The sequence below is a fragment of the Pholcus phalangioides genome, unplaced genomic scaffold (genome assembly GCF_987345545.1).
Source record: "Pholcus phalangioides strain wild (caught in Gottingen) unplaced genomic scaffold, Ppha-v1.0 ptg000028l_1, whole genome shotgun sequence".
Taxonomy (NCBI): domain Eukaryota; kingdom Metazoa; phylum Arthropoda; class Arachnida; order Araneae; family Pholcidae; genus Pholcus; species Pholcus phalangioides.
Genome location: NW_028301618.1, coordinates 7,022,979 through 7,040,248, shown reverse-complemented (window position 1 = coordinate 7,040,248; position 17,270 = coordinate 7,022,979). Strand labels below are relative to the sequence as shown.

Genomic DNA, 17,270 nt, shown 5'->3' with positions numbered 1-17,270 from the left:
TTTATAATTTTAATTTTGTTTGTTCAGCAAATTTGCTCATATATTCAGGAGGATCTTATCGATTTGAACCGGTTTTTGCTTGCTTCCTTTTCTTTGAGAATTAGAATTTCTTTTTGGTGGAGGAACATGTGCTTAAAATCACCTGCTAATGTTGTTGCTCATTTTATTTTCTTGGTGCACTTTTGCTTTTGGCTATCGAATTTCTTTTTATTACTGTTACTTGGTGGATATATTCTCTCGCACTATTTTAAATCTTTCTTCTTTTTTTCCCCTGCCAGCCAAACTGTTTTTATAGTCTTGCGTATGTATTAATATTACATGTGTGGTGTTTTGGTTTTTTTTTCACTAATTTAGTAACCATTGGTACTTGCACTTTTTTGATAAATTTAACATGCTTTTTTACCTTATTTCATAAACATTAACAAAGAGTTCGTTTGCAGCACTGCAAAATTTCAAAAGCCGCTTCACTAATTTTTCTTAGTTTTACTTCCAAACTTTATTTGACAAGAGACTGGTCAAAAACTATTAATATCATGACTTGGCTGTTCGCCTAAGACCATTTTATGGTAACTTTGCGTTTAAAATTTCATTACAGCAGTTAGCAAGGGAAAAAATGAGTGGAAGCTATGATCATCATGACCACATGTTTTGAGTATGAATACGTCTTTTAAACCTCTGTTACAGTGCAATACAACCTGTTTGGTCTGCTAAATAAAACCGAAGATGACTTCATATATAAATAGATCTTTTTCTCCAGACAAATCCCATAATACCCTATCTCCATCTTGTGCACACTTCCTGAGATACAACATAAAATGATTTCATTACAAAATTAGTTGGTACCCAAGCCAGAAAACATGATCAACATTATGAAGATATCATTGAATAGCCTCAAGATCTATGTTCAGATACTATGGGTGTACATCTCAATTTGCATTTTCTGAGATAGTGTAAAATAATTTTGTTACTAAAGTGTGCCATGTTGCCTGGTATCCCTTTCAGAAAATGTATCTGCATCAGTAAGGTGCAGTTGGATTTGTGTCTCAGTAAGATATATCTGTGGATGCCAGAAATTTTTGAGCATTTAAAACGGGACTTGATAAATTGAGAAAAAGTTTATGCACCAGCCAAATTTCTTAGGAACTATGGCATATTCATTATTGAGAAAAGAGGTTCATAGTTATATTTTAACATTTTTAACTTTCTTCAATGTGTTATTACTTTTCAGGGGCTTTGTTACCACCTTTTTCTGTGTTTGTAGACAGGCTTGCATAATTTCCTAAAACTTTGTACTGTTCTCGGCTTCTGATTTGGGAACTCAAATATTAAATTTTAGGTGCCAATGTCAATTTTTCTCATCTCATTTGGTACCTGGGCTCTGCCAAGTGCCCTAGTTTAAAGTATTCTGTTATGTTTTGTTACCAAATTTTGAGGTGCTCCCAGTTAGGTCAGAGAGATGATTTAAAAGGCATTTTTGTGTCAAAACAACACCCATTCAGCTTCAATAAACAGCTGTTTCTTTATGCTGCATCGAACAACAAATCTTTATCTCTTGAAATTACTGGATGTGATTTGTCTTTTAGAGAATTATTGACAGTGAATGTGGATGATCAAACGTATCACTTATATAAAAGAACATTCACAGATTTGTACTCCTGACTTGTTGAGCTAGATGACTAGTCAGAAGGCAAACATATATTAGACAAATCGCCCAGCTCAACCTGTTGGCAGTGCATCAAAGGTGCTCATGTCAAGTTTCTGGGTCATGTAAAGGGCACTGAGCTTTATCTGTCAATATCTTGCAGATGCTTTGACTTATTAGATCCTTTCAACCAAGGACCCAGAAAGTCATTTTGACTTTCAAAACAAAACCTGGCAATCAACAGAAATAGACCAAGTATATTTAAAGGAAAATTCCCAATCACAAATAAGTTTGGACTAACTTTTACAGCATTTGTCAACAGGCGAAATTATTTTGGAGAATCTGTATCGTGTCTTATAAAAAAGGTACTTGATGTGGAAGAGAGAGACATTCTGTACAGCGGTCGGCAATCAGTCATTGATTGCATTCTCGAACATGCTTCCTGCAGTCATTCTGAAGATCTTATTTCAAAGCCCATATGATTTTTTGGTAAAAAAAATTAATTCTTGTTTGGTAGAACTTTTTTTTTGTCATAGTTTAGAATTGTGACTACACGTTAAGAATAGAATCGTTCAAGTTTCTTTCTTGATCTTTTTTTCTTCTCTTAACTGCAAGAGATATTTTTCTCAAATGCCTGGCATGTGATGTATGTGATTTTATCATTGTTCCTCTTACTGGAAGGAAAAAGAAAAAGGCATGGATAATAGCATGCAGCATGTTTCCTTTATAATTATAAAACTTTTTTCCAGTTTTTTATTTTGTCATTTCAATCATTGTTTGTTGCGCACTCTTTTAAATCTTGTGCAGTACCGTTTATAGTATGTTTTTATGGATAATTGTATGTCATATTTTTTGCCAGGAGTTTTCAAACTTTTAGGAGCACCTCCACGCCGCTGTGCATGATTAGTGTAAACCCCTAGTTTCTGGGATGGGGGAAGCCAAAAAACTATCAATTTCGAAATTAATTTGTGGTTGTATTTTAGCACCATCTTGATGGGAACAGTGTGAATGATACTGCAGATTTTAGAAGCTTACAGACGCAACAACAGAAAGTTTGGAAACCCCTGGTATAAGCTAGTACAGGGGTTCTGAAACTGTACGCTGCAAAATGGTGGCCACTTTATAGATGAGAGTTGAAAGAAAAAATTCTCCTGTGGTTTTTTTTTTTTTCATATCCACAAGATTTGAAAAAATACCATTCTAGTGAGGTTTCACTGTATATGCACGTTTTTTGGCATTGTAAACAAATTTAGCATAAGATTTTGACACATTGAAAATTTATTTTGACACATACCTTCCTCCCGAAATGTTTTTTCCTGTCGTAAAACTTCTGTTCGGTGGTAATTTCCACAGATGGCCACTTTTTCACAGAACACCGAGTGGCTATCTTGGAGAAGTTTCACTGTATTTAAAATTTCTATCTTGAGGCCTTGTATTGACATCTAAAAAATGTTACGAAGGTTTCATATGTTAAGCCTTCTTAAAAGATTTTATCCTTAGAATAGAACTTGTTCCCTCTCCCAACTGATATTGTGCTGTAGGATGTCGCAGCATACTACATGGGAATCTTCACACACACACTGGTGTAGTGTAACAAATCTGAGCTCATTTTCAGATCTAACTACTTTGTTACCAACTATAGCTTTTCATTAGTAGTGTTGATCTGTCTTTTTTTCAGTTTGAGGGTACACTGAAGGAGTTCAAGAATACTATTTTATGTTTGAGTTATACACTTAATACTTGCGTGAACACAGTTTAATTTTACTTTTTTTCCCCACTCAATTGCAGATATCCCAGGACAAGCCATGGTCACAACCGATTCACTCCCGGTGAACTCAAAGCCGTCACTTGAGAAATCCCATCCTCTTCCCGACCCAGTCATAATTACAGACATCTCTCTGCTTCAGAAGTTTGGTGCCGGACTTGAACGTTTCTTAGAACAGAGCTTCTCTAGCTGGGGTTCTTTTGTTGCCGGCCGTCCCATTTCCATAATGGTCGTATCGCTGATGGTGAGTGCCCTGTTGGCCTCCGGTCTGCTGATCAGGTTCTCTGTCACGACTGATCCCGTCGACTTGTGGGTCTCGCGAAGCAGCCAAGCCAGGCAGGACATGGAATATTTCAATAAACATTTCGAGTAAGTTTTTTATTTTTTTTTTATTTTTGCCCTTTTCAGTTTTTACTGTAAATCTGTGCAGTCTGTTGTGGTTCCATCATAGGCATGAAAAATGCTAAAAGGGTTATTTTTCTTTTTTCATTTAAAACTTTAGGCCGTTTTATCGTGTGGAGCAGATGATTGTGACACCCAAAGACCAGACCTCATTCGAGAAAAGCATAATGGAGAAGAGGAAGCAATCAACATACACGTGGGGCCCTGTGTTCAGACGAGAGTTTCTGTTGGAAGTGAGTAAACTTGTTGTACATACTGACAGTTCTTGAAATTTCATTTGGCAGTTATGTAATTAGTTCACTAACCTCCAGCTTTATGTAGAATTCCAGTTAAGTATTCCAAGGATGAAAATTGACTCTAATATGCCGTGCAACATTAATTTGAACAATTCTATCCTTCGGTGTGAGATAGTGGTCTTAAGCAAATTGCTGCCAGAGCTTTCAAATTTCTACTTGGGCTCTCGAAAAATTCTTGTTTTGGGTTTGGTGGAAAAATCCCTTTTTGGGGGAGAGGTGAATTATATCCAAAGAATTTACCCGGAAATGTCTGTTGCTTGTCCACCCCCACAAAATAACATCGCATGGGTAGAATAAATTGTTATTGTACCAAATCACACAGAAATTTTGTGATTTCGTCTTTTGTTGTGGTGAGGAAAAAAAGACCTAGATTTGTTGAATGGCCACCTTCAGTTTGACCTCTTTACTGTGGAATTGGCAAGATGAACTGTAGCATAGAAGACCATATGTTCCATTTAGTCTGGGTGTACAGTTTTTGGCGTGGTGATTTTTTTGCTAGACTAATTTTGATTTTAAATGTAAGATAGCAGGTATTTCACCCTTAGATTCACCCATAGATTCTCTCTGTAGTCCTGTTTACATGGGAAATAAAATATCCTGAGAAGTTACCGGTAACCGATTTTTGCTACAACCCATTTACATGGTGTATAGTTTATGCTGGAAGAATCCTTTTTTCCGGAAGTCATCACTGGTCATGTGGGTTAAACGGAAGTGTGAGGGTTTTGACAGCTGGCTGATGTAAAGGTAAATCCAGGTTAGAAAATTCAACTGCCCTTGCACTGGGAATCGGAATCACGCCCTCACTTGCTAGGTAAGTGCACTAGACTACAAAGGCAACAAATCTTTTTCCCTAGAGCTTGTGTGTGCTGAACAAAGCTGTACGTGAGCTGCCAGACCTAACTCGAGTCAAAGCTTGCATTACTCACCCTGCCACCAGATGTAGACTTATCTCAAGATGTCACTCTTCGCTGTTACTATGTAAGTTTCTAAACCTTCATAGTACTAGTAGAGTTTTTTGCTCAAGGTGGCTCACAAAGGAGCTAATGATAGTTTTCGCAGTGCAAAGGATTATAGGAGAGAAGGTCTGAGTCACCCATCATTCCTCCCAAGAAAATATGGGCTTCTTTTAAGGGATCTGTCCCTCCTTTCCCCCCCCCCCCCACAGAGAAAAAAAGTTGCCATGCAGGTAATAATCACCAAAGCGGCCTTTAATATTACGCATTTAAACAGGTCTTGTATGACATCATGTAGGGGCTATCATCATTAAGAGCTATTAGCTGAGCAAGAAGCTGCCCATGCACAGTCCTGTTCAGTGTACATTCACGCTCAAAGTGAAGAAAATGCCAGTCCTCCGTAACTTAGACCAGAGTTAGTGCTGGTATCCATTCCACTGCACTTTGTGTAAATTGCCCGGATAGTGACAGTTCTCTCCTTACAGTCACTTTTGTCCATCTGTTTGGAATAAGCTGTAGACTATAGCATAGATGCCGAGTCTACCAGATTTTGTTGGAGATTCCAGAATTTCTATTTTATCACCTAGACTCCCTTCCCTGGAAAATTCTTATATCTAATGAATTTTCACAATAGTTGCAAAAAAAATCCCTGCTTTTAGGGGAGAATAATTTTTTTTCAGTAAAAAAGTCAGTTGCCTCTTGCATAATATCAGTATTTGGTATCACTCCAGATTGTAATGAAATATTTAATTTTGGCAAAGGAAAAAATTAAATTCACCAAAAAGTTAATTTGGCTAACTCTGTTTTGACCTTTCCATAATTGAAAAGAACGCGTGCTGATTACCATACATCTAGTTACCGGTGCACAGGGCAGTTCTTTGTTGTTGTGGTTTTGATTTGAATTGTCTTTCTCAAATGTAGATGCACAGAAGCCGCCTTCCCAATCTCCTGATTAGTAATTTTTCTTATCCTTTATTAGGTTTTAGATTTACAATTAGCGGTAGAGAAACTCGTCGCAACAGTTGACAACAGGACAATAACACTTCAGGACATCTGCCTTGCACCACTAGCGCCTGTGAACAAGAATTGTGCTGTGCAGAGCATATTTGCGTTCTACCAGAACCAGAGGAAGCTTCTGGAGGATCCTGATTTTGACTATTTGGGGCATTTCAAGGAATGTGCTGGGTAGGTACCCATGTTTCTCCCTTGCTCATATACAGGGTGAAACTAGTCTGTTTCACCTCAAATAACTCATAAACAGGGAAAACAGCTTATTGAAACAGCTTTCATGGCTATAGAAACATACTTCTAATTGGAAAAAATATCATTAATAATGTACGATTTTAGATGTGTCCAGTTATTTTACTGAGGGTTGTATAGAGATACAAAATTAAATTTTTTTCACGATCTGCCTGTCCTTAAATTTCCAAGTCAAAAGCCTGTCTCTCCTTGAGCCCAACAAAAATTTGTTTCTTAGTGCAATCTTCACTGAGATATTTGAATTCAAAACACTCTGGAAATGAGGGGAAATAACCACATGAACTGACAGACAAGCTCATTCTATATTTCATATGCTGTTCTTTCCCTCATTTTCAGTGTTTTTAATTCAAATATCTATGCATATTGCACTTTGTTAAATGGGACCTTTTTTAGGCTCTAAAGTGACTGCAACTACTTTCTAGTTGGAAAATACAGGACTGGGGGATCATATGAAAAACTTAATTTTGTATCTTGGTACTATATGGTTATTGGTAAAATAAATGTTTTTTCACAGCAGCGTTTTTAAACACATGCTGTGAAAAAATGCTGAATCATTTTCTAAAGCAAACAAAAGATAGGGCACGAAATATTTTCAGCTTTTGCTAGTATAAATGAATCTTGCCCACTTCCAAGCTTTTTTTTTTTAACCGAGCACAACTCAGGTCTATCGCCATAGGCAATTTACTACCTAGTGAGTTGTGCCGGAAGTGTAAGTGTGTTTACCTAACTGTCTTAGTGCGTATCTAGTGTTGTATATGATTTTTCAGTGCTGCCATCTATATCTCAGAAGTGAAGTGAGTGATGTGTAGTGACTGAATATTTGTACTGTTTGTAGGCCTGTTGCTCTCTGTGACCAGATCACTTCCAAGCTAGAAATAAAGAATGTAAACTAACCTCATACATTTTTAAAAATTCCTCTTCCAACTGGACTCCTGCTTTTTCTTTTTCCTAGCATGGCTGGGCCAGCGGGTTGAATAAACTGATCTTCAGTTTAAAATTTGGTGTTCAGAAGACATGAAATAACACAAAACTACTCAAAACAAAAAAAAACTCAAGGGATGATTTAAATCACTGTAAATAACGCTACACAAACGAACCAGCAGTAACTGAAAAAGGGATAATCCTCATGTGTGACAGTGTTGCCACTCGTAATATTACTAACACAGAAATATGAGAAAGATATTGATAGGAGGCTGGCAATAATAAAAATTACTGGGTAGAAAAGAGCTAGGATTTAACGAGTTTTGCAACCAAACCAAGTGTAGTACATATAGGTGAAGATATAACAAGTTTTGATGCAGGTTGAATCACATGGATTTAACGAGTTATGTGGCAGTTGGCAAGATGGATTTACAGAGTTTTGCAGCAGTATCAAATTTTCAAAGGTTTAGTGTGTTTTGCGATTATTTGATATACGAAACCTAACAGGTTGCTTCAACAAACAAAATGGCACAAAAATCTCATAGAATTTTTTGGATTTAACAAGTTTTGCACTTGATCGACTCAAATATGTGTTTAGTTTGCCTGTAGGGCTTTCAAACAATTGTATGTATATGGTCACAATGATTGTATGTATAATGATTAAGGAATGTATGTATAACAATTAACAAATGTATGTTGTGCCCTATAAAAGAGGGACTCTGAATCTCCCTCCTTATCTTTCAGAATTTTCTCTGGCACAGCCGTGCCCTATGGTGCAATGAGCTAAAACTAAGTGACAGAGCCTGGTCATGCTCGGTCTGTTCGGCTTTCAGAAACTTAGCAAATTAATTTTTTTCAGACTTGAAAAAATTTTTTTCTGTAATCAATTATCCACCATAACTTGAACTTTTCAGGATAGGACAGGGTTGGTAGGTTGTTTTGTGTTCCACTTGAGCTCGTTTCACCCCTTTACGTTTGACGGAACAGGTCATGTTCACCCTGTATAGTGTATGTTTCTAAAGGCAATAGTTGAATTATTTGAAGTGAAACTGGCCTAAGGGTTTCACCCTGTATAATTTCCGGTATTGTGAATTATTTATCGAAATGATGCATGTTATGATTTTCATATCAAGTCTGCTCAGAATGTTACAACAGTGCTTTCATTTCACAGAACAAAGGGTGAGATAAAGTGTTATGCTCCATATGGAGGTCCTCTGGAATCAACGGAAGTGACCTTGGGTGGATTCAATAACTCTGATTACCTCTAACTTAACTCTAATTATTTGAAGTGAAACTGGCCTAAGGGTTTCACCCTGTATAATTTCCGGTATTGTGAATTATTTATCGAAATGATGCATGTTATGATTTTCATATCAAGTCTGCTCAGAATGTTACAACAGTGCTTTCATTTCACAGAACAAAGGGTGAGATAAAGTGTTATGCTCCATATGGAGGTCCTCTGGAATCAACGGAAGTGACCTTGGGTGGATTCAATAACTCTGATTACCACACAGCTACTGCACTAGTCATCACCTTACCCGTCAATAACCATTATGAGCAGGAGCTGAACAAGGATGCATTGGCGTGGGAAAGAGTGTGAGTATCATCTCTCTGATAGTGCTACTTTGAGCATCGTCCAGATGTTACAAAACTTCAGAGTTTATATATATTCAATATAATTTCAATTTCTTTTCTTTATAGTTTTATTGATTTTCTCAAGAGTTACAAATCGGACAACATCAGTCTGGCATTCAAGGGAGAGGTGAGATTTATTTCTTTTTGTTTCATTCCTATTAATATGATTGTCATAGGTGCCAATGCGTTTTTGATTTCGTAGCCTTACTTAAAAACTTCCTATTGAAAATCTCTTGGATTCTTCCAGTTGTTTCAAACTTTGAAGCTCTACTAAATTCGGTAAACAGTTGATTAAAATGAATTCTGTGAAACAGCATTTAACATCACAAATATGTGGGATACAGAATATTCATATTTATAGTATTGTAGTCATAATTATCATAACGCAGTCAATACTCATTATAATGACCATCGTTCCACGGAAAACAGATGTTATATTGGAAGGAAAACATAGTGCAGTCGTTATATGAAAACTTCAGGGGCTTTACCTATACCAGTCATTGTAATGGAATGGTCGTTATAGTGAGCTTTAATTGTATAATTTCATTGTAGCGAAGAACAAAAATTCAAGTAGACTCACATTGAAAAAATGGGAGATCTTTCATAAAAATCAAGTGGCCAAATTTATGGATAGCTCTGCAATGTCCCAAAAACCGGGACATATAGTCACTATGTATTCCTCTCACAAAAAAAACAACTAATTTTTCTCTATCATTTGAGACATTTTTTTTTCTGTGATAAACCACAGATTTTTCTGAAGTCTGGGAATCGGCACCTGTGGATTCACTATATATTTTTTTCCCAAAGCTCTCTTAATAACATCTGATAGTGTTTGAGAGATACAATATTTTCTCTAATCGGTGTTGCATTTTGATTTGAGATCTTGTTTAGTATAAAACTGTTTTTTCTTAACTGGGTTTTAATTATAGCAATTAAGTTAGTAGTTGTGGCAATTTTTCGTCCAAGTTAGACTCACTATACTGGAATGTTTTGATGTTGAAAAATATTTGTATAATATCAAATAAAAGTTTAAATTTTTTTCCTTCTTTTATTTTTCATTCTTTGCAGCGATCTATTGAAGATGAACTGGAACGCGGAAGTCATTCTGATATTGTTACCGTTGCCATAAGTTATTTGATAATGTTTGTCTACATTGCCATTGCTCTCGGCGAGATTAATTCCTGTGGAACCCTGCTGGTAGGTCTAAATATTTTCGATTCAGTTCGTGTTTTTATGAGTGTGTGTGTTCTTTTTTGATTGAAAAATTTGGGGGGGGGGGAGGGGTTTGCCCTGCATTAAAATCAATAAAGGTGTAGTTTGAAATAATTTCTCGAGCAAAAAGCCATCAGTATATGTTCATTTCGCTCAGTATCCCCAACACCAGAGCTGTTGGCATCAACAGGAGTTGTCATAACTTGATGCTAAATACATGTAGTTTCTGCAGCCAAATGTAGTGAAGCATAGCCAGAATTATCATTGGTAATTTTTTTACATGAACTCCATGAAAAAAAGTCAGTTTGTTGATGCCTCCTGTTGCTTCTCGATGTAGCGTTAATCTCTCTGCAATATTTTTTCTTGGTCTGGTATCGTTATGTTTTTCAATGTTTCACTGTATTTTCTGCAGAATTTGAAATACCAGATCATCCGACCAATCCCTTTTATGTGTATTATCAGGAATCTGTTCTTTCCTTATATCACTAGAGTACTGTACATGTTTTATTGCATTTCTTTCTCGCTATTGTTTTACTGAATCTCTGTGTTAAAAATTGAAAATATTCACAGAGCCATAACTTCCACATCCTTTACCTGTTCAGTGATGATCATAGGTTATTTGTCTAGTTTACCCTGTCACCCCAGGAGAAAATTTTTAAAACTGTCTTATCATTTCAACTAAGATCAACCGTATAGCATTAGCCTTTGTCATCCTGTTTACAAATCCTTACAACCTGATAGTGTCACACATGAACAGAAAATCTGATTGATCCGAAAGAGGTATTTATGCTAGTGTGCAAAGATTATAAGGTTATAAAAAAGCTTATACAAAGAAAACTGTTGACATTGTTTTTTACAAATGCATTATAAAAAACACATGGGGGGGGGGGGGGTGTTCCAATTCTTATCTATAATGAAGTGGCCTTGGACAGGTTGGCTGTTGACCGTATACAGAGGTGACCGCGGAATCAGGGTGGATTTTGTATCGTGTCTATATGGACCCTATTGTCTGTTCTGAGAAAAACTGGCCGCAGAATAGTGGTGGCTGCCTATGGAAGTTTCACTGTTTCTTTTTGATGAATGCTGATTTCAGCGATGTATTGCAAACAAAAGGTTACATTTCTTCTGAACTAGAACAGTGGTACGGTTTATTGCAGGCTCTTTCGAAAGGTGATGGAATGGACAAGTTTTTGTTAAATTTGACAGATTGTAGCGGGTAGGGTGTTTGCAAAACTGGCTGTTCCAGATTTTGGCAACAATTAAATCTTTACTTCGCCAATGTTTCAGCGCTTGTAGTTCGCTATTAAATCTAGATATTCTGATAGAAATGGAAAGCCTTATATTTAAAAAGAGCGGAACAAAAGTCCTCTGCACTTAGTTTGTGTGAAGGTCTTTCTGGAACTTCACTAATTCAGAGTTTTCAGATTTGGCTCATTTTCCTTACATCCACCACAACTCCAAAGCTAAGAGATAGGACCAGGTTGCTATGGTGTTTTATGTTCCATTTAAGCCCATCTCTATCGCCCCGTTTTGTTTGGCAGATTAGGTGAAATTCATAGTGTATAGTAAAGTTTCCGATTATGAGTAACTTGTCTTATGAGTGTTTTTACGAGACAAGCCATACAAGAGAAGTGCAAGCAGTCGACGCTCAATTCTGTGATCCTTCAATTTGCAAACTGTACATTTTTACAAACTATAATCTTCTTGGTCCCAAACATTGTACTATTTCTTTAGATGTCTTTTTCATTTACGAACTTGTTTTTCATGTCCTTACGGGTTCATATATAGAAACAAGCATCAACTGGGTGAGGACTAGTCTATACGAGGTGTTCATACTTTGTGTATTTGCATAGTCTGTGTGTGCGTTGAGCGTCGCATAACTAAGTATAGAGTTTGCTTTCTGTATCACTACAAACTGAGTTCATGGGCCGACTCAAGCATTTTCCACTGGTGATTGACTCTGTATTTATTAATGTGCTGATTCAGTCTTCAATTGATGTTTAACTTTTTTTATCCTCTTTGTTAGCTGGATTCGAAGATCTCTCTAGGATTTGCCGGTGTGTTAATAGTCATTGTATCTGTTGTGTCTTCTCTTGGCATCTTCTGTTTCGCTGGTGTTCCTGCGACGTTGATCATTATTGAAGTTATACCATTCCTTGTTCTCGCTGTGGGTGTAGATAATATTTTCATCTTGGTGCAAGCTTTTCAGGTGAGTGTAGTCTTTTTTTTCTCTGCAACTTGCATTGTGATGGCGACTGCAAATTAATGTTATAAATGAGGTTCTATGCAAATGCATCATTTGTGGTTTACTGCAACAAGAAAACAGTGTTAATTTTCTGATTTGTCTGCAGAGAGATGAACGAGAAAAAGATGAAGCCCTTACAAAACAGATTGGACGTGTCGTGGGTCAAGTTGCTCCGAGTATGATGCTTTCGAGTTTATCTATGTCCAGCTGTTTTTTCATAGGTAACTCATTTTTTTATTTTTTATATATAGTGTCTTGCATCACAATTGGAAGCTGTAATTCCTCCAAACCATGCATACATAAAATAGTTCAATTACAAAAAACATTAGTCCATTCAACAGACATTACTTTGAGTCATCTGTAGATCGATTTAACAACCGGATTGGTACCAAACTTTGTGCAGAGGGGGAATAATGACATCATGGAAAAAGTAAGATTCTGCAGAAGAAGAAAATTGCGTCAAATGTTGCCGATAAATATCGCCAAAGATGTGGTTGTATGCAGTGTAAGCAGGAGTTACGAAGACCAGATAAATGAATAAAAACGAAATTGCAATGAAATGGCATGCTTTATTCCTTACAATTCACCCCCCTGGCTAGGACATAGACTGCTGTTCTCTTGGACCCACACTTTGCGTCATCTGACTACTGCTAGTACCAGTAATGGTGTTCTGTGTGTTGTCAACAATATTGCGGTCATAACGTGTGTAATTTTCTTGCATCTGTTTTAGTCATCTGTTAAACCGATCTGTCTCTTCTCAACCTTCTGAATTGTGTTGCTGCTAAAACATTAATTTATAGAGGGCCTATACATAGGTTGTGTTGGTTTCTAAATTCATAAAGAGCGGATGATGCATTACTCTGGTGAAGATTGATTTCACAAGTAATGAACTGTGGTATTATAAAGGTTCAATTTTATCAAATTTGAAACTGAAATTGCCTACACATTATTCTGAAGTGTTCCACACCAGGTCATGCGGGAATGACATTCCCATGAATCTGAATTCACCATGTCACTGATGTGATGTGGAACCACATCACGTCAAAGTAGTGTGTAGATACTAAGATGCATGCTGAGGTGAACTGGTGTGCAGACTTTTACCCATGTCTTAACAGTCCAAATTACTGGCATTGTCACCTGCGTAAGTGTGTGAATTTGCATTTTGAATTCTTACCTGCCCTTTATGAAAATTCATCTATTTGGATTAAAATTGCCCCACATTCTCTATCAGCGAAATTTGGAACTTTTTTTTTCATGGCATCCTCTTTCCCATATAGTCTTTATTCTCCAAACTAAGTTATGTGTTATTCTGGTTGTTAGACTGAGCTATAGATTGCATTGAGTAAGCATCACTTTAATTCCAAATGCCCTGTATAGATGACGTCATCTTGCAATTTGGATGTATATTTGCCTATGGGTTGGTGTCAAATTGTGAAATATTGCAATACTTCTGGATTCAGTATGAACATGATAAAGGTTTCTGACAAGATTTAGTACCAATGGCATCTTTTTTTTTTTTGGTTGCAACAGGTGCCCTTACCGATATGCCAGCTGTGAAGCTGTTCGCCCTATATGCTGGAGTTGCGTTGATGATAAACTTCTTCCTGCAGATGACATGCTTTTTGAGTCTCTTCACTCTGGATGTCAAACGTCAACAGGTGAGTTGTGGATCTTTTTTTTTTTTTTTTTTTTTTATATGCATTTCACAGTGGCGTCTGTTGCTACTCCTGTTCATATAATCTACTGTTGGTATAGAGTTCATCTTGATGAGTTTGTGACAAAATGTCTTTAATTTCCAGGATCACAGGCTAGATCTCCTGTGCTGCATCAGGTCAAAGAAACGTGATCACGATCAAGCCGAGGGATTGCTCTACAAGTTTTTCAAGAACATCTATGCTCCTCTACTTCTGAACAACTGTTCGAGAGTCATAGTGGTAGGTGTCTCATTGTTTTAAAACTGCACACTCATTCCTCGATGGATTATGCCAACCTTTTATTATCAACCTTTTAGATGAGTGCTGGCCACTCCATTGGTTTGAACTTTATCAAAACTTCATTGGTTTGTGGGCCACTTAATTAAACCCTTGAACTGAAAGGACAAGTCCGTCTCGCCACGAAATTGTATGTCTGAGCAGTGCTGCCTGAAAATAAATTGTAGTTCAAGGGGTTTAAGTGATCTGGAACAATGCACGGATCGCATAAATCATCTATAAATGTGCTGCAGGTCAATCAAGTGATCTGCAAATGTGTCTCGGGTCACTAAGGGATTTGTAAATGTGCTATGGATCACTTGAGTGATCTCTAAATGTGTCACATGTTACTTGAATGATCTGTAAATGTGCCTTGGGACACTCAAGTGATCTGTAAATGTGCCTTGGGACACTCAAGTGATCTGTAAATGTGCCTTGGGACACTCAAGTGATCTGGAAATGTGTTGAGGGCCATTTGAATTTTCTGGGAAGGATCTACGAGTCACTCAAGTGATATTAAATTGCACCGCAGATCACTTAGGTGATCTATTAAATGCACCGCTTTCCACTTGAGTGCCCTACAACTGTGCTGCACATTAGTCAAGGGATATGCAAATGTGCCGTGGGTCACTTATATGATCTGGGAATATGCCACAGGCCATTCTAATGGTATGGAATTACACAGTAAGTCACTTGATTGATCTGTTTAGGTGTCCTTAAGTTCCTGTTTATAAGATTAGTTCTGAGGTCGCAGGCCACGCCACATCTAGCCTGCGGATCATGGGTTGAACATGGATGGAATATGCTGTACTGAGTATAATAGAAATACTTTTTGAGCACTGTATGGAAAGATATTAGCCTTGTAACAGCTGTCTGTTGTGGGTTTAATTTTTGTATTTTGAGCAAATGTCATTGGTCTTCATCTTTCCACGCTATACTGACAGTTTTGAAAACAAATAATTTTGCTATGTTTGTTTGGAACGTGTGTAACAATGTTATCCTCCTGTCTCTTCCAGCTTGTTTCATTCATAGGATGGCTTTGTTCTTCCATCGCTGTCCTTAATAAAATCGACATCGGCCTGAATCAGGAACTTGCCATGCCAGAAGTAAGTAATCCATCGCATTTGGTTTGTTTTCTGTAGCTGTATTCTGTTGATGCCAAAAATTTAATTGATAGTGGTGGTGAACGTAGATAGGCTTTCACCCAGTGATTGAGCTATTCACATGGTACTCCAGAAAACTTGGGATTGTTTTACTCCAATAGTAATACTTGAAGTTTGAATTGACTTTCTCTCCCCTACTTTTACAGGATTCATACATGTTGGACTACTTCCAATATCTTGGCAAGTATTTGTCCGTTGGCCCTCCAGTATATTTTGTCATCACAGATGGCTATAACTATGCCGATAAAGATTCCCAAAACAAGATATGCTCTAGTCATGAATGCGATGAAGACTCTATGATGGTGCAGCTGAAGTGGATGGCCGATAGAAGCAACAGGTTAGTGAATAGTCGTTAGATTGTGATATTTTTTTTTTAATTTCATGCTTTAAAATATATATATATATAATTCTGAAAGGAGGATAGAAATCCATGCTTAGCAAGATTTGTAAAGCTCTACTCTATGCATGCTGCTCTTACCATTTAAGCAATTTTCTGAGCTTAAGAAAGAAAAAAAAAACTGATATGGAAGATCCAAACATGAAACTAAAATTTTTGTAACACAGTTAATCTGCTTTTTTGGTTAATTCACGCCCAGAAAAAAAATACAGAAAAAAATATATCGTGTGCGCGTATTGATATATCGTAAAAAAATCAGTGATTTTGCATTTCATGATTAAATTTCGACATGTAATGGTCTTCAACATTATCATAAAACTAGTGGACTAATGCTTTTATAACCACAAAAAATTCAAGAATATTTTTTTAAATAATACAAGGAGCGTTCTTGCATTACTGTTGCTGGTAATTTTGAAAACCTTTCTCGATTTGTATATTTATCAGCATCTTAGCACGGCGACTTTTGGATCATTCCTTCAATTTAATTTATAATTCAGCATGAATATCGTGAATGGTATCAGAAATATATAAAAATACAAATTTGAAAAAACCGAGACAGTTAAAATAAAATTGTAAAAACTTGTGAAGCAGAGGTGAACACTTTCAATTGTGCTTCGCTGTGTAGGGTCGAGGGAACAATAACACTACTTTTGCTGACGTCATGGCATACTTGATCGTGTGTGCAGAGGCCTGTTTTATATAGGAGGTAATGGCTACACACTCATTTGAGCCAAAAATTTCAAAACCTGAATTTTAATAAAAAATCTGCTAAAATTTTTTTCCGGGAATATTAGTATATTTCCATTGTTTGGTTTTCCATCCAATATATGTATATGAGAAAGCACAAGTCGATTCAATGATTTTTAAAGTATTCCTATCGTTATCTATAATTGAATAGTCTTTGAAGCCATATAATAATCAGTCAAAATTTTTAATGAATCGGTGAAAATTGTTATCTATTCCCAGCTTTACTTTTTATGTTTTGATTTTTTTTTTTTTTTTTTTTTTTTTTTTTATTGCAGAACATACATCGCTCTGCGACCAGTGAGTTGGCTAGATACATATTTTGAATACATGCACAGTCCAGATTGTTGCTTCCATTACAGTAATGGCTCGTATTGCACTTCTGGGACTGGACGGACTACTGGTGGTGAGTGTCGAAGTCTTTTTTTTTTTTCCAATTTGTAACTGTTCCATTATAGTTAACATGTAGTATTGTCATAGTGAACCTTTTCATTTGGATGTACAGTGGAACCTGCAGTAATAAACACTTTACAAATCCTGTAGCTTCAATGTATTTTACTACCCATTAACAGACACTCCAAAATTTTCAATCCTATCGGCATCCATTATCAAGAGATTCCATTGTATGTTAATTTCCAATCTAACTCTAGAATTACTGTAGGTCA

General features: G+C 36.6%; 1 protein-coding gene across 2 annotated transcripts in view; it reads left to right on the top strand.

Moving 5' to 3' along the window:
• LOC149067862 (NPC intracellular cholesterol transporter 1-like) overlaps positions 1-17,270 on the top strand; it is a 61,119-nt gene that overhangs the window by 27,696 nt on the left and 16,153 nt on the right. For both annotated transcript variants that reach the window (XM_089252101.1, XM_089252100.1), the window contains 13 exons: positions 3,431-3,776; positions 3,910-4,042; positions 6,038-6,243; positions 8,656-8,835; positions 8,941-9,001; positions 9,943-10,071; positions 12,113-12,295; positions 12,438-12,552; positions 13,862-13,989; positions 14,131-14,265; positions 15,318-15,407; positions 15,611-15,801; positions 16,884-17,011. In XM_089252101.1, coding sequence (XP_089108227.1) covers positions 3,431-3,776; positions 3,910-4,042; positions 6,038-6,243; positions 8,656-8,835; positions 8,941-9,001; positions 9,943-10,071; positions 12,113-12,295; positions 12,438-12,552; positions 13,862-13,989; positions 14,131-14,265; positions 15,318-15,407; positions 15,611-15,801; positions 16,884-17,011 — 2,025 coding nt within the window. The remainder of the gene's footprint in view (positions 1-3,430; positions 3,777-3,909; positions 4,043-6,037; positions 6,244-8,655; positions 8,836-8,940; positions 9,002-9,942; positions 10,072-12,112; positions 12,296-12,437; positions 12,553-13,861; positions 13,990-14,130; positions 14,266-15,317; positions 15,408-15,610; positions 15,802-16,883; positions 17,012-17,270) is intronic.